Below are 17,937 nucleotides of genomic sequence, written 5' to 3'. Positions count from 1 at the left end.
ACACATGTGGCACGCCCTTCAAACGTCAACAGGTGGATGTCGCATACTTCCACTTTACCTTTGTCTCGCAAACACTATTGTCTAGGAACAGGAAAAGGATTTTATGTTTAGATCAGAAAAGCAAACTGAGCTCGTTCTGTCATACGAAACGACGACTTCACACAACCAGTGTCCCCGTAGGACTCGAGGGGAAACAGATTAATTTAGTTTTTTCTATTTCTTCGGCGGTGCAGGTGCGCCTCAGGGTGTGTCTGAACCCTGTGAGAGTGGCACCAACGCTGTGGAATGCTCTGCCTGCAAGGTTTTCTGATTCAATAGTGTCATTTGTATCTGATTTGCTGTCATGCTGTTATATTTATACGTTACCAGGATATGAAGAAATGAGTAAATTCAGGTTTCATTTTGTTTTACGGCCTCTTCTGGGAGAGTTTATCCATAATTTTGACTTTCTCCTCTATACTTTTATTAGTTATTGAGCCATTATTGATCATTTATTTGTTATTTATTTGTTTTATTGTGTTTTTTTAACTGTACCATCTTCTACTGTGTATTGTACTTTGCTCTTTTAAGCTTTGAAATGTTTTTGACCCTGTTATTGTCAAAAATTAAAAATGGTATTACAGTACTGCACTTTGTGACCCTTTGTCTGTGATACGTACAATATAAATACACTGTACTTACTTACTTACTTATACTTACAACTAGAAATAAGTTGTTTTCTTGAGTGCGGCATGGATACATCTCCTGTTGCGTCAGGAGGAGTCACGCACCAGCTTTGTGTGTCTGTCAAGTTCTGCACCTCCTTTACAGGACTCTGAAAGGGGAGGGGCTTGTCTGTCACGCAGCACCAACACTGAACACACACACACACAAACACGCACACACACATTTATTTATTCATGCAATTGTTCTTCCGCACTAGTTGTCTCTTCCAATTATATTTAACAAGGCAAACACTACATTTAATAGAGTTACACCCTGTCGAGAGGACACACACACACACTTACAGGGGAAGGTGAGTCCGGGACAGAGGACTGGGTAGCGATTAAGTGCACAGTCATAGGAAAATATTGTTATACAACAGATCATTTTTTAAGAAGCAACATGTTCAACCTGTTTTAGGTTAAATACAACATGGATTTGTGTCATAAATGGAAACACAGGAGGTCAAGGGTCAAACTAACAGTGGGAGGGCTCAATAATTAAATAAAGTATAGAGAATAAAGTAAAATTCAGGATAAACTATCCCAGCAGAGGCCGTAAAACAAAAGGGAACCTACACTTTATAATTTCTTCATTTATAACAATTATTTGATCTATAAAGCGTTATTGTGTATTCACATTAAAATAGCAGTGGCAACACTTGGAAGTACATCATATTTTATAGTAATAGCAAACATATGTAATGCTGTACCCGCATGAGTTCCCAGTTAAGTAGATAAAGTAAGAAACAGAACAATAGGATAGGTGTAGTTCTCTATATGTACACTAGGGGGAAGCAGAAGGACAACAATAACCACTTGCCAGGTTTTCATATTTGTTGGAGGGTTGAAACCGTGATGGCAGAGCACACCCAAACAGCTTCCTCCTCCTTCTTATTCTTGTTCTTTTTATTCTAATTCTTGTCCTTCTTATTCTTCTTGTTCTAGTTCTCCTCCTCCTTCTTCTTATCATTCTTGTCCTTCTACTTGTTCTCCTTCTTCGTCTCCCTTTTTCCTTCTCCTTGTTCTTCTTCCTTTCTTGTTCTCCTTCTCGTCCTTCTTCTTCTTGTTCCAATTCTCCTTCTTCTTATCATTCTTCTTGTCCTACTTGTTTTCCTTCTTCTTCTACCTTTCGACTCCGTCTTCTCCTTCTTCTCCTCCTCTTTCTTCTTCCGTCGCCCTGTCTTTGGTGGCTGTATTCCTGTGACTCGTCTCATGTTGTTGTGTCTAACCTTAATTCTCTCGTGTCAGATGGGTTTTCTACTCCGTCTGGAAGAAGTAAAAACCGCCGCTCCGCTCGAATCCCCGGCGACGGGAACCTGAACGCTGCTGTTGCCTTCAGGGTGTGTTCAGAGGAGGAAAAACAAATTAGAGGCAACACAAAGTTTAGATTCATGTATTGTGTGTGACTTTTTTTGAAATAGTGGATAAAGAATCGATCTGGAGAAATAAAGCAAAACTAAAGTGGCGTTGTCCCACACACTCGTTAGAGCGCGGCGCCCGGCCGCGGCTCACATCTGGACACCGATTGGCTGTTTTTTGGATTTCAAAAAACACTCCAGCGGTCCACGTTACTGTGAATAAATCAAGATGGAAAAATTTACTTTTGCATTCAGTCTGAGCACATCTCAAAGAACATGACGGCAGTTTCCGTTATTAGTTGAACCCCGTTCTACGCCCTACCCTCATCTGACTTCTCGCTCTTCCTGGTTTATTTGGGTGCTGGTTGTATTTTTGCTTTAATTTTGACTTGGATACATTTGCATGTACTCTGAAGAAACTGGATGTGTAAACAGTAATTTGATACACTGGTGAAGTGGTGTAGCTCCTCTTGCAGCAAGGTGTGTGCGCTTTACTTTTCTTTTTCTTTTTTTTCAAGGTTATTCTTGAGTTCTGAGGTTGCGTCGTGCGAGTAGACCGATGGAAAGTCTCGGCGCCGCTGAACTCCGTCGCGGTTTTTTAAAGTTTCCGTTTCTTCCTCTCTGAGGCGATCGCGACCGAACGAGACGGAAGTGTTGAAGTGTTTTAAAAAATAAAGGGAAAACGAGATTCCACCACCTTATTCCACGTCTGTGCTCGTGCTGTTTTTATGTCGTGTTTTATTTGCGCCCTCTATTCTTTTTCCCCAGTATATTTGAAGTTATTTAAGCGTTGGGTGCATGAGGAGGACGGTGAATGTAGCCGCGGATACAGTCCACAGCACGTTGACGCGTGGGCAGCCCTGTGGGACTCAGTTACATTTATTTATTCTATATAATTTCACCAAATGCTGTTCTGTCCTATTGGAGAAACTTTCTGTGACCTCTACAATTAAAAGTGTTTTTTTGGGGGGAACATGTCTCGACTCCTGTTGTTTTTGCTTCTCCAAAACAAATTTAATTGATGGACTATCAGACGCCCATGGATCATTTTAGGAAACCATGTTAAAATTATATTCTCTGATAAAATGATAATGGAATTCCAAACTAGCAATTTAAATTCCCCAAATGTTTTTTTTGAGAAATTCAAAAAGAAAATTCAATAATTGCATTTTCATATACTTGTATAATATTTCTGAAAAGTTATATGTTTTCATTTCATGGGTTACCATAAAAGTCATAGTGTAGTATGTCACGAACAATGTTTTAGAAATTATATATATAAATAAAATGCCATAACAATTTTATTAAAGTTTCTTACCCCTCTAGAGAGCTTGTAGTACCATGTTACCCCACTAGAGAGCTTGTAGTACATTGTTTCCCCTCTAGAGAGCTTGTAGTACCATATTACCCACTAGAGAGCTTGTAGTACCATATGACCCCTCTAGAGAGCTTGTAGTACCATATTGCCCCACTAGAGAGCTTGTAGTACCATATTACCCCACTAGAGAGCTTGTAGTACCATATTACCCACTAGAGAGCTTGTAGTACCATATTACCCCACTAGAGAGCTTGTAGTACCATTTATTTTTTGGGGTCTCAAAAAGGTATTAATTGCAATTCTGATTCAAAAAGAATAACCCACGGCTCACAATGGGGTTTGAGTAAATTAAAATACATTTATTCTCCATGGCATGGTATGTAAAATGACTAACGCGTCCTATTTATTGTGTTACACTAATCAGTAGACTGAGGCAAGCTGCAAGCCCATTGGTCCAAAGCTAGAAAGACACGCAACGACATGGAGAGGATAAAAAAAGGGAGGGATGGTGAACTGGAAGGAAGTGAAGAAAAGAGAGGAAAGAGTAAATGATTAAAACAATGTGACTTTACGACTATACCCTGGTCCACAATTGTTTCTGTTCATGCCCACATACAATTGCAATGAGCTTAACCTTCAATAACACCCAAATAAATACTGTTTTTGTTATTATGCTATTCTGATATTATTGCTGAGGTGATATTCCAGATGTCTCTGCTCTTAAAGGTGTGCACGCTCCTGCTGATGAAGACCTGCGTACAGGTTGCAACGCGTTGGCCCTTTAAGTTAAAAAAAATGTGGCCACGAATAATAAAGGCATTTAAATTTCACACAAACCCCACGGTGTGCCTCGGATTGTTTTTATGAAGGAGACTTGCAGTGTATTTTCTTTTTTGAGACCGTAACAGAATGAACAGCAGCTGTATGTGTTGTCTCCTCCATCACATGAGCCCGCAGGCCTTCTCCTCCACCGTCTCCCCATCAGACGGTTCTGTCCCGTGTGGGTCAGGCCGCCCGTTGGTTCCTGTACTGGCTGTTGATCTCGTTGAGGACCACGTCCGCACTCTGGTTTTCATCTGCTGTGATCGCTCTGTCATCGATTGGGTTAACTGCAACACAGCGCGACGTCATTATTTCTATAACATAATAGACACCTGTATATATAACGGGAGGGGAATTCAAACTAGTAATAAAGACAAAATATGTTTAAAAAATACATTTAACTTCTACTTTTTGGCCCTCGTTATTGCCAAATTGCTTTAATTAACTACTGTGATAAGTCAAATGTGATATTATCCCACTATAGAGCTTGTAGTACCATATATTACCCACTAGAGAGCTTGTAGTACCTTTTCAAGATTCAAGATTCAAGATGTTTTATTTGTCACATACACACACAGGGTGTGCAGTGAAATGAAAGTGGCATGCTCAGCAGGAATGTGCAAGGGCAACAAGTACACGCTATTTACAAATAAAAAACAACACAATATTTACAGTAAGTGTGTGTGTGTGTGTGTGTGTGTGTGTGCCTAAGAGGGGCAGTTGTGTGGGTCTATGTGGGGGTCCTGGTGAGGTCGGAGTTCACAATCCTGATGGCCTGAGGAAAGAAACTCCGTCTCAGTCTCTCTGTTCTTGCAGCGTGACTACGGAGACGCCTGCCTGACCGCAGCAGCTGAAACAGTCTGTTGTTGGGGTGGTGAGGATCCTTCATGATCCTGCCGGCTCTGGTTCTGCACCTCCTGGTGTACAAGTCCTGCAGGGTGGGGAGTGTAGTTCCAATAGTGCGCTCAGCCGAACGCACTACTCTCTGCAGAGCCTTCCTGTCCTGAGCGGAGCAGTTGCCAAACCAGGCTGTGATGCTTCCTGTCAGGACGCTCTCTACAGCTCCAGAGTAGAAGGACTGAAGGATCCTCTGGGAAACTTTAAATTTCCTCAGCTGCCTGAGGTGGTAGAGGCGCTGCCTTGCCTTTCTCACCAGAGTGTCTGTGTTTGTTGACCATGTCAGATCCTCGGTGATGTGGACTCCCAGGTATTTATACCCGCTCACCCTCTCCACAGTAGTCCCGTTAATCCCCAGTGGTGAGTACGTCCTCTGTTGTTGTACCCTCCTAAAGTCCACAATCAGCTCCTTAGTTTTGGTGACATTCATGATGAGGCTGTTGTCCTGGCACCAGAGTGACAGATCAGCAACTTCCTCCAGGTAGGCCTTCTCGTCGTTGTCGGAGATCAGGCCCACCACCACTGTGTCATCCGCAAACTTGATGATGGTGTTGGAGCTGAACCTGGCCACACAGTCATGTGTGTACAGGGAGTACAGTAGGGGGCTGAGGATGCAACCCTGGGGGGATCCTGTGTTCAGGGTGAGGGATTTGGAGGTGTGTCTGCCCACCCTGACCACCTGTGGCCTGGCGGTCAGGAAGTCCAGGATCCAAGCACACAGGGGTGTTCAGTCCCAGCTCAATCAGCTTGCCGGCCAGTCTGGAGGGGACTATGGTGTTGAAAGCTGAACTATAATCAATGAACAGCAGTCTGACATAGCCCCCCCTCTGGCTGTCCAGATGAGAGAGTGTGGTGTGCAGTACCTGGGAGACAGCATCATCCGTGGATCTGTTTGGGCGATAAGCAAACTGCAGCGGGTCCATGGAGGAAGGGAGGAAGGCGCAGATGTAGTCCTTTATCAGCCTCTCAAAGCATTTCATGACCACCGAGGTGAGGGCCACCGGTCGGTAGTCATTCATACATGCTGGAGAAGCATTCTTGGGCACAGGGACAATAGTGGATCTCTTGAAGCAGGCGGGGACCACGGACTCAGCCAGGAGAGGTTGAATATTGTGGTGAACACTGGAGCTAGCTGGTTAGCACAGGTCTTCAGTACTCGCCCAGATATGCCATCTGGACCTGCAGCTTTCCTGGTGTTCACCCTCAACAGAGCCCTCCTCACACTGTGCTCGGTCACAGAGAGTGTGTGTTCATCCCCAGCGGTAGTACTCACCTCGGCTACGCTAACGGTGTTGTTGTTAGCCGGCGAGCTAGCGCTGTTGTTGCTAGCCTCAAACCGTGCATAAAATGAGTTCAGGTCGTCCGCTAGGGATGCGTCGGCACTCACCATTGCGCGGGGTCTGCTCTGGTAGTTTGTGATAGTCCGTAGCCCCTGCCATAGGCGCCTGGTGTCGCGCTGCTCCATCTGTGATTCCACTCTGTCTCGGTACCTCCTTTTGGCGTCCTTCACCGCCCTCCTCAGTCCATAGACCGCTGCCTTGTACTCGTCCATGTTGCCGGATACAAGACCGGAGTTATAGGCAGCAGTACGGGCGTTCACAGCTTCACGGATGGATCTATCAACCCACGGCTTTTGGTTAGGAAAGACCCTAACTTTTACCGTGGAGACGATGGTGTCCGTTAAGCGTTGCTATGAGGCTCATTGCTACTTCCATAAACTTCGCTGGCGTCACTGGAACTGGATTGGATCATGTCCCAGTCGACGATACGTGAGCGTCCTGTAGCTCAGCCTCTGATTGGTCAGACCACCGCATTCGTTCCTCGTCACTACCGCTTCCGCGCGATCCTTTGTTTATACTCCGGAAGCAGAAAAATGGCGGCATGGTCTGATTTCCTAACGGAGGAGAGAGACAGCCTTGTAGCCTCTCTTGAATGGCGTATAGCAGTGGTCCAACGTTCTTTCCTCTGGTAGCACACGTAATGTGCTGGTGAAAGTTCGGCATGACTTTTTAGGTTTGCCTTGTTAAAGTCCCCAGCCACCACCACAGCCGCGTGGGATACTTGTTCTGATGCCGACATAACACATCATGTAGGTCCGATAGTGCTACGTCGGTGTCCGCTTGTGGTGGAATGTAGACGGCTGTGGTGATGACCGAGCTGAACTCCCGGGAAGGTAGAATGGACGGCATGAGATCGTCAGATGTTCCAGGTTCGTGAGCAGGAACGAAAGAGTCTTAATGTTCTTGGGGTCACACCACATGTTGTTTGTCATGAAGCAAACCCCTCCACCCTTAGATTTACCAGACTCTTCCGTTCTGTCTGCACGGAAAACAGAGAAGGACTCGGTTGGGCATATGACTCGATCCGGCACCAGCGGGGTCAGCCAAGTTTCCGTCAGACAAAAGATGTTACAATCCCGCATGTCCCGTTGGAATCTGATCCTTGCCCTAAAATCATCCATCTTATTTTCCAGAGACTGGACGTTAGCAAGAAGGATGCTGGGCAAAGGTGGACGGTGGGCTTGAACTCTCAGTCTGTTCCGAATTCCGCTCCGTTTCCCTCGATGTTTTCGTCGTCTCCCCGTAGTAGCGGCTCCACTGTTGTTGTGGTTCGCTCGTACAATCTCTGCCGGCCACGCTGGATCGATGGAAAAAGTGGACAAAAACCCTTGTTTTGCGCAAAAGTTTATGTCCAAAAGTGTGCTGCGGTCGTATGTTGTTAGTGCCGATGTGTTTGTGGCAAAGAAAATATTAAAAATAAACACAAAAACTAAAAGAGCGCACAATCTCCGCGGAGCTGCCGCGACGGCGACTGGACACAGCCGCGCCATCTTCAGCCCCACTAGAGAAATTGTCGTACCATATTGCTCCATTAGAGCGCTTGTAGTACCTTTTTGCCCCACTAGAGAGCTTGTAGTACCATATATTACCCACTAAAGAGCTTGTAGTACCATATTTCCCCAACAAGAGCGCTTGTATTACCCCACTCGAGCTTGTAGTACCATATTGCCCCACTAAAGAGCTTGTAGTACCATATTGCCCCACTAGAGAGCTTGTAGTACCATATTACCCCACTAGAGAGCTTGTAGTACCATGTTACCCCTCTAGAGAGCTTGTAGTACCATATTGCCCCACTAGAGCGCTTGTAGTACCATATTGCCCCACTAGAGAGCTTGTAGTACCATATTACCCCACTAGAGAGCTTGTAGTACCATATTACCCCACTAGAGCGCTTGTAGTACCATATTGCCCCACTAGAGAGCTTGTAGTACCATATTACCCCACTAGAGAGCTTGTAGTAACATATTGCCCCACTAGACTAAATAAACGTAACTTTAATATATTTTGAGAGCTGTAATATCCACAACGCAGTTCAAAGTCTTACTTGTTTACAATTTGAATCCCGTAAAGACTCGGAGCAAACACGTCATATCAAGAAACACGATAGATAAAACCTGTTTTTAACGTTGTTAGGCAAGTTGAATAAGCCCTGCTCCTGAGACTTACTCCTACATCTTATGTTTGAGTAAATGAATCACAATCTGAGGTCACTCACCGACGCCGTTGACCTGCTCCGTTGAGTCGCTGGCGAGGAAAGACGAGGACGAGTTGTTGGATATCACTCTGGACTCCGGCGACCTCGTCGTGGTCCTCTGTGTCGCGGTGCGGCTCCATTCTGTGGGAAGAAATCAAGATGAAAAGAAAAAGAAACGTAACATGATCACTGACATGCAATTGATTAGGAACAAGGAATTAGGAATTAGGAATAAGAAAAGGGAACCTGAGTTCTCTGCTAGTCTCATGCGGCCACAGCAAAGGTAAGTCCTCCACTGCTTCCTCACGTTTTCTTTTACCGCACAGTAGAACAAAAAGATGAAGAAACCTACAAGACGGAAACAGAATATTTATGTATGTAAGATCATCACTCAACGGCGGTTCTGGCTCCTCATTGGTGGAAAGAGCTCCCCACTGACAGCAGGAAGTCTCTACGTCTTCACTGGAGGTATTACTTGTGGTATTATTTGTGGTATTACTCGTGGTATTACTGATGGTACTTCTGGTCTTACTTGTAGTATTACTGATGGCATTACTTGTGGTATTACTTGTGGTATAACTCATGGTAATACTGATGGTATTAACTTTGGTATTACTGATGGTACTTGTGGTATTACTGGTGGTATTACTGATGGTTCTTGTGGTATTACTTGTGGTATTACGTATGTTATTACTTATGGTATTACCGATGGTACTTGTGGTATTACTTGTGGTATTACTGATGGTACTTCTGGTATTACTTGTGGTATTACTGATGGTACTTCTGGTATTACTTGTGGTATTACTTGTAGTATTACTGATGGTACTTCTGGTATTACTTGTGGTATTACTTGTGGTATTACTGATGGTACGAGTGGTATTACTTGTGGTATTACTTGTGGTATTACTGATGGTACTTCTGGTATTACTTGAGGTATTACTTGTGGTATTACTGATGGTACTAGTGGTATTACTTGTGGTATTACTTGTGGTATTACTGATGGTACTTGAGGTATTACTTGTGGTATTACTTGTGGTATTACTGATGGTACTTCTGGTATTACTTGTGGTATTACTGATGGTACTTCTGGTATTACTTGTGGCATTACTGATGGTACTTGTGGTATTACTTGTGGTATTACTGATGGTACTTGTGGTATTACTGATGGTACTTGTGATATTACTTGTGGTATTACTGATGGTACTTCTGGTATTACTTGTGGTATTACTGATGGTACTTGTGGTATTACTGGTGGTATTATAATCACTTTTTAGGGGTCTGTGGGATGTCAATTTTCTTTTTATAATCAAAGCGCTGAATCTTTTGGTTGTTTTCTATGTTAATAAAATCTCACATAATTTATATGATGATTTATATGATTTATATGAAGTTCACCCAAGACTAAAAATAAGCCAACTCACCTTGGAAGGAGTTAAAGATGGCAAAGAGGTACATGAACGGCAGGTTGAGGGGGCCCCAGGCGAAGAAGGCGAAGCCCCAGGTGAGGCCCAGGAGGATCATGATGCCCGCCACGCTGCGCACGTCCTGCAGCGTGGTGCGGTGCTGCATGTTGTGAGGGTTCTGCCTCTTCAGCCGACACAGCTGCACCAGCACCACGATGAACATGGCGATGTTGAAAACGAAAATCACGCAGAAATACGCCACCACCGCCACGTAGAACGCGATGTCGTTCTTCAGCCAGCAGCTGAGGAAATAGACGGAAGGGAATTAAAAGTTTTAGTTTTTTTAATCTACCGTTCTAAAGTTTGGGGTCACCCACCCAGGCAATTTCGTGTTTTCCATTAAAACTCACACTTTTAATTCTCAAATTAATTGCAAAATGAATATAAAATATAGTCAAGACATTGACGAGGTTATAAATAAAGATTTTTATTTGAATATTATTTTTGTTTTTCAAACTTGTGGCTCAAAGGAAGGCCAGTTTTCTAGTTTTCCTCTCCAGCATAACTGTTTTCAGCTGCGCTCACATAAAAAGGATTTTAAAGGGTTTTCTACCCCTCCGCTAGTCTTCTAAGGCGATAACACAATGTACCATTTGAACACTGGAGATGGGCCTCTATACACCTCTGTAGAGACTTCATTAAACACCAGAGAATAGTCATTTACACATTAACTATGTAGAGAGGGTATTTCTGATTAATTTTATGTTATCTTCATTGGGAAAAAAAATGCTTTTCGTTAAAAAATAAGCACATTTCTAGGTGACTCCAAACTTTTGAAGGGTAGTGGAACCGTCCGACAGAGAAAGACTCACAATCCATCGCTAGTGCCGTCGGAGAACCCCCCGTAGGAGACGAGACCGTAGTTGTCCTTGTCGATGGCGATGACGATGATGACCACGATCATCGGGACGCCCCAGCCCACCAGCGACAGCTTCAGCATGTAGCACGATATGTGGCTGTTGAAGACTTTCACCAGGGCCTGGTACATGTGCACGGCCTCCAGTCCCATCCAGGTGAAGGTGACCAGCAGGAAGTAGTGGAGGAACCAGGCGGTGGAGATGCAGAGGCCCACTGCGTCCGGGTAGAGCGCCAGCCACGCGTCCACCAGGAAGACCAGGTTCAGCAGCAGCAGGGCCAGGCACAGCTGGATCAAGATTTTGGATGGGATGTCCTTGCGCAACTTCCTGCAGCGATCGAATAGACAAACAGCGCAATAAACAATGTGTTCACTGTGAAAAGTGAAATATATCTTGCATTTCATTACATGTCATTTAGCTGACGCTTTTATCCAAAGCGACTTACAATCATGTTACCACCAAGGCATTTGGTTCTCGCCTTAAACGCCATCTCACTTCATTTTGAAAGTTATTAATATTGATATACAGCCTGGCGGCACAGTACAATAGAGGAAAGATATTTAAAATAAAATGTATATACATAATTTGATGTTCGTGATATTATTATTTTTTCCTAAGTTATCAGTAGTTCACATTTGCCTTTTTTTATTATTTTTACTATGTCTCTTTCTTTTTCGTTTTCCTGTTCTTGTTGTTGTTGTTGTTGCTTGTACGACATTTTGTGTTTTGATCCATATGTGTGTGTACTGTCTGTGTGCCTGTAGTAGTTGGGAGGGGGGGGGGGGTTAAAGGGTTAGGGGAGGGGCCGTCCAACTCCTCATCTCAGAGGAGCCTACAGACCTCGGTCTTTGGACGGTCCTCCATTCGTACATGTTTTTCTGTTGTTAATGTCTGTCAGTATGTACACACTATGTATGTACCTATGGAAAATAAATTACTTACTTACATTTATACATCGTAGACACAGCTACAGGAAGCAATTCAAGGTTAAGTGTCTTGCTCAAGGACAACATCGGCTAGGGCGGGGATTGAACCACCAACCCCCTGATTGAAAGACGGAGCTGCTGCCCACTGACCCACAGTCGATATAACGATATTTAGTTAGTTTTGTGTGCAGCTTTTCACATTTGAAAATGTTACGATGACTCTTTAACTAAAATGTTCAACTCTGCATCACAACAGAAGATTCAAGATTCAGGATTCAAGGTTGTATTTGACATTTGTGCCGCTAGACCAGGGGTGTCAAACTTATTTTCACCGTGGGCCACATCAGCATCATGGCCGCCCTCAAAGGGCTGTAACTGAAAACATATAAATGTATAAACTACTCCCAAACATATTGTTAAATAACTCTCTTCGCATTTTATTATTGTTTATTTGAGTGTTGACATATTGTACATGAGATCATTTCGCTAATATAATAACATAAATCCATTTCATTTGAAAACTTCAAAATAAAAGCACAGGATATTTTTCTGAAATTTCTTGAAGAAAAGGTGATCTTGTGTTTGACACCTGTGCTGTAGAACAACAGTCCAGACACATTTGAAATCTATAGCAGGGCTCTGAGAGTCAACGGTTTAGAAATAATACGAAAATAGGAAGGAAAGAAAAAAGAAAATATCAAAGAAATCACTCAATAGAAGGTGGTGGTAATATGTACAACAAGAAAGGTGCTAATGTACAGTTTTGGATACAGAACTGTCTTTAATACCAACAGAGCCGAGACCAGCTCCCTTCATCACGCGTGTATGGCTGTCAATTGTGATTTTTTTTTAAACTAAAGGATCAAAATGCTACTATTAAATAGTTCATTTAAAAATGTTGGATGAGTTGTCATTTATCTTTTGCCTTATCTCAATACTCACCCAAAGGCCAAGTAGGTGAGGATGGTGATGGACAGGAAGATGGCGGAGATTCCACAGCCGATGTATGTGATGAAGGTGAGGATGGTGGCCTGCACACGACTGATCACATTGTCTCTGCCCAGGTCCTGGGAGGAAAAAGAATTAATGAAGGCAATTTGTGGGAAAATGTTTACCAAACAAAAAAAATGTAAGTATATATACTGAATATAATTTATATTACATATATATAACGTATATAATACATATATATAATAAATATTACATATCTATATATATATCTATATATAATATATATTACATATATATATTACATACATATATATATAAGTTTCAGTAACATTTATATATATATATATACATACAAGTTGCAGTAACGTACAAAATAAATGTTTTTTTTATGTTACTGCAACTTATATATATATATAAGTTGAATTATATATATAAATAAATATATATATATATACACATTGCATTATATACAGGACTGTCTCAGAAAATTAGAATATTGTGATAAAGTTCTTTATTTTCTGTAATGCAATTAAAAAAACAAAAATGTCATGCATTCTGGATTCATTACAAATCAACTGAAATATTGCAAGCCTTTTATTCTTTTAATATTGCTGATTATGGCTTACAGCTTAAGAAAACTCTAAAATCCTATCTCATAAAATTAGAATATTTCCTCAGACCAAGTTAAAAAAAAGATTTATAACAGCAAAACAAAATCAAACATTTGAAAATGTCCATTAATGCACTCAGTACTTGGTTGGGAATCCTTTTGCACGGATTACTGCATCAATGCGGCGTGGCATGGAGGCAATCAGCCTGTGGCATTGCTGAGGGTTTATGGATGCCCAGGATGCTTCAATAGCGGCCTTTAGCTCATTTGCATTGTTGGGTCTGGTGTCTTTCAGCTTCTTCTTCATAATACCCCACAAATTCTCTATGGGGTTCAGGTCAGGGGAATTGGCAGGCCAATCGAGGACAGTAATGCCATGGTCAGTACACCAGTTACTGGTGGTTTTGGCACTGTGGGCAGGTGCCAGATCATGCTGGAAAATGAAATCCTCATCTCCATAGAGCTTTTCAGCAGACGGAAGCATGTAGTGCTCTAAAATCTCTTGGTACACAGCTGCATTTACTCTGGACTTGATGAAACACAGTGGACCAACACCAGCAGCTGACATGGCTCCCCAAACCATCACTGACTGTGGGAACTTCACACTGGATTTCAAGCAACTTGGATTTTGCGCCTCTCTTTTTGTGTCTTACCCTCCTGATGGAGGGTGTCAATGATGGTCCTCTGGACAGCAGTCAGATCAGCAGTCTTCCCATACTTGTGATTTAGTTTACTGAACCAAGCTGAGTGTTTTTCAAGGCTCAGGAAACCCTTGCAGGTGTTTCGAGTTAATTAGACGATTCAAGTGATTTGTTTAATACCCTACTAGTATACTTTTTCATGATATTCTAATATTTAGAGATAGGATATTTGAGTTTTCTTAAGCTGTAAGCCATAATCAGCAATATTAAAAGAATAAAAGGCTTGCAATATTTCAGTTGATTTGTAATGAATCCAGAATGCATGACATTTTTGTTTTTTTAATTGCATTACAGAAAATAAAGAACTTTATCACAATATTCTAATTTTCTGAGACAGTCCTGTATACTGTATATAAAATGCAGTAACATAAAATAATTTTTTAATATATATATATATATATGTATAAATATAGTGTCTGTATAATTTTCTCACCAGCAGTATGGCGAAGCTGGTTAAATGGTTGCAGCCGCAGACCGTCTCAGTGTCTGTGCTGTTTCGGACAGAACAGCCTCTCGGATTCCAGCCGCCTGTGTGGTCTGCCGGAAAGAAAACACGGACGAACCATATTTTCACTTTTGTTTTACATTCATTCTTAATTCTGAGAGACAAAGTTGAACAACTTACTATTTAATGTAAAGTCCCAGTAAACACATATAGCCACAAAATTAGCCTGTAGTTTGGGGAAAAGACACAAGAGATTACATCAGTTTACAATCTTTAATGTACATTGTGACTTATTTTTCTAACTATTTTGTAACTACTCTTGCAGCATGTTTTTACTCCAGCTGTATTTAGAAATATCCAGTTTATATTTTTTGTTTCCTGCATTTTTAGGTAGGAAGGATGTTTGACAACAGGTTTTAAGTTGTGCGTTAATATTACATTTGCATTTTAACACTCATACTACCACACATTTAGCACAGTATACACCAGGGAAAAAAGATGTAGTATGATCCAATATATAGTGTCAAATGCAGCATGCCAACAAATACCAGGATGTCCTCCTGCATCCTGTCGCATGTTGTACTCGGCAAGCTCGCACGCTTTTCTGGTTCTTATGACCCACAATCCTCTCTGAGTTGCAGGTATATGAGCGAGAGGGTCAAAGGTCAAAGATGCAATGTTCTGACAACATAGTGAAATGAATAGTCCATGCAACAGTACAACACTGTGAGGGCAGCTGCCTGAAAGCAAAATTAAAGGCATGTATTTTGGTGTATTTTAATAAATGAACTCACTGGAACGGGCTCCGAGTTCCTCAGGTGAATTATGACGTCGTCCTGCAGTTCCGTGAGTGACAGGTTGGACACACTCGCTCCGAGGATCCCACTGTTGAGTTTTCTTTCCCCCTTCAGAGACCTGTCCTGCATGGCCATTTTAGAGACAACACAAAAAATGTGTTATAAGTGTTATAATAACGTGTGATTTAAAATGTGGTCCAGCAGTTTCCCTCAGAACATTAAATCAGGGATTTAGTTAACAGACAATAAATGTAACACATTTCTCTTGTATAGTATTTAAAATCCCAGTCTCTCTCACTTTCTGCATATATTGCTTGTGTGTTACTCACTTTTATTAGTATGTATTACTTACTTTTAATGTGCTGTACTGTAGCTTAGCATTGTGTGTATTGTGTGTTCTTCTTACAACATATACTGTTGAAGTGTGTCTCTTCCTGACCTGTTTGTTATTGTTTTATGTTTGTTACTGTTTTATGTTTGTTATTGTTTTCTGTTTGTTATTGTTTTACGTTTGTTATTGTTTTATGTTTATTATGGTCTGTCCAGGGACTACTGATGCAAATTAGCTGTGTAGCTACAATCTGGTACAGAGCATCACATGGTGACATTTATGTTTTAACTGTACATGGTCCCTTTTAAATAAAATAAAAAAATAAAATACATAAATAAAAATATTATTATTAATAATAACTGTGAGGACCTGGTACACGGTGCTCTCCTGGTAGAAGTTGAACTGGACTCTGGTGGCCAGCTGCTGCTGCTCTCCAGTCAGGTCCTGGGTGAGAGATGGAGGCAGCCTGATGGAGCCCTGAGGGGCGGTGGAGTCTGCTCTCAGGCTCCGCCCCCGCCTGGGATCCCCACGGACCTGGACCACACATGGGAAAAGGAAGAAGACACAAGTCTATTCATATTTTGGGTATTTTCTCGGTTATATATCCACTATCCTAATCCCGAGCGGCCATGTAAACAACACCCCGTTGTCACGGACTATTGTAGAGGGAGACACACCAACCTACGAAACACTGTTGAGGGGGAAATACCTTTGAAAAGTAAGAACATGTATCTGGGATATTTACCGAAAACAAATATGTAATAAATGTACTTCTGGTGGCAAACAGACTCTCACCAGGAAATGGTTTTCACAAGAAAGTCCTCCTCTGAGTACGTGATGGATGTTTACAACATGGAGGAGATAATCTGTCGACTACAAACTGGAACAGTTTTTGGCATGTTGGAAAAAATGAGTTACACCTCATAGAGCTGATTATGTTTTCAAAAATTTATGAATGTACAATAGAGAATAGATCACTCCCTATTTATACATCGTTTTCTTTTTGTTTCATTCTATCTCTTTTTTGTTGTCTATCTTATGTTTTACACTTCTTGTTCTAAATATGTGTATAACTAAAATGAGCATCATCTAAAAATCTGCACATGCAATGTAAATTTTCTGTAAATGTCTAATTGATGCCTACTTTCAATCCCCCCCCCCCCCCAAAAGAAGAGTAAACAACACTTTATAGATATATAATAAAACTATATAATCCATACCTGCACATTACTGGGGTCTGAGATGGAGAAGATGGTTTCCTGAAAGTTGGTGCCATCTGCTGGTTTCACAGACAGAGCCACAGACGGGGACAGGAGGGTCTCGGCCTCTCCCCCGAGGACCAGCTTCAAGCCCACCGTGTCAACAATCCCTATAATACTGATGTAGAAAAACACTAAACATTAGAATATAGATAATTAATTTACACTGGAGGTTCCCCAACCCCTGACTTGTGGACTATATATTTTTTTTAAATAGATTTAAAGTGTTGGAGGAAGCTTTATCTAGTTGTAGATGTTTTTTTTGACTGAGGTGTGTGCATCTTAACTGGGATGTGATGACGTGAGTCTTAGTTTTTATTTTAATCATTTTGTGATCTAAAAAAAGTTTTTATATTTTTCGATCGTCTGTCACTGTTTTATGTTGTATCTTTGTTTAATGTGCTACTGTTCGTCTCTTTAAAGGAGATTTTAAATCTCAATTAGGCTTTTCCTGGTCAAAATCTTCTTTTTACCATAGCACGGTCAATTTTTATCCAATTGGCATGCAACTAATGCCAAAATGTTCATAATTCAATGCCCAATCTTGTGATATGCGAAGGTATGCGCTCTACTGAGTGCCCATTCTAGTTGTTGTTGTTTTGTTTGTCTGTCTAATGTACACACCGGCCGCCAAGTCAAATTCTTCGTGTGTCTAACACATTTAGCAAATTAATTTTCCTGACTGATTTTGAAGTATAGAAACACACAATTTCCCCTTGGGGATTAATAAAGTATATATCTATCTATCTATCTATCAATACATCACAGGTGTCAAACAAAAGGCCCGCGGGCCGAAATCGGCCCGCCGCATCATTTTATGTGGCCCCTGACGGCTTGAAAGACACGTGATCCCCTTTTCTTAAAGAAATTGAAGAAAATTTTTTCTTGCTTTTATATTGAAGGGTTCAAATGAAATGGATTCATGTTGTAATATTAGAGACATTTTCTTACGTACAATATTTCT

At 41.6% G+C, this 17,937-nt stretch overlaps 1 protein-coding gene across 6 annotated transcripts in view; it reads right to left on the bottom strand.

Annotated features, from left to right (window-relative positions):
* Positions 1–19: 19 nt before the first annotated feature.
* Positions 20–17,937, bottom strand: part of LOC130188415 (adhesion G-protein coupled receptor G2-like) — a 34,779-nt gene continuing 16,861 nt past the window's right edge. For 3 of the 6 annotated variants that reach the window (XM_056406798.1, XM_056406774.1, XM_056406807.1), the window contains 11 exons: positions 16,935–17,091; positions 16,084–16,248; positions 15,381–15,506; positions 14,767–14,812; positions 14,575–14,678; positions 12,822–12,946; positions 10,909–11,280; positions 10,055–10,338; positions 8,880–8,981; positions 8,655–8,774; positions 3,719–4,489 (listed from right to left, as the gene is read on the bottom strand). In XM_056406798.1, the coding sequence (XP_056262773.1) occupies positions 4,386–4,489; positions 8,655–8,774; positions 8,880–8,981; positions 10,055–10,338; positions 10,909–11,280; positions 12,822–12,946; positions 14,575–14,678; positions 14,767–14,812; positions 15,381–15,506; positions 16,084–16,248; positions 16,935–17,091 (1,705 nt within the window). In that variant the 3' untranslated portion in view covers positions 3,719–4,385. Of the gene's footprint in view, positions 82–689; positions 854–878; positions 2,038–3,718; positions 4,490–8,654; positions 8,775–8,879; positions 8,982–10,054; positions 10,339–10,908; positions 11,281–12,821; positions 12,947–14,574; positions 14,679–14,766; positions 14,813–15,380; positions 15,507–16,083; positions 16,249–16,934; positions 17,092–17,937 lie in introns of those variants that run through there. The other 3 variants (XR_008830619.1, XR_008830618.1, XM_056406789.1) reach the window with 3 other exon arrangements.

Source organism: Pseudoliparis swirei, chromosome 3, assembly GCF_029220125.1.
Source record: "Pseudoliparis swirei isolate HS2019 ecotype Mariana Trench chromosome 3, NWPU_hadal_v1, whole genome shotgun sequence".
NCBI classification, from domain to species: domain Eukaryota; kingdom Metazoa; phylum Chordata; class Actinopteri; order Perciformes; family Liparidae; genus Pseudoliparis; species Pseudoliparis swirei.
The sequence above is the reverse complement of the archived record's forward strand: the minus strand, read 5'-3'. Positions and strand labels throughout refer to the sequence as shown.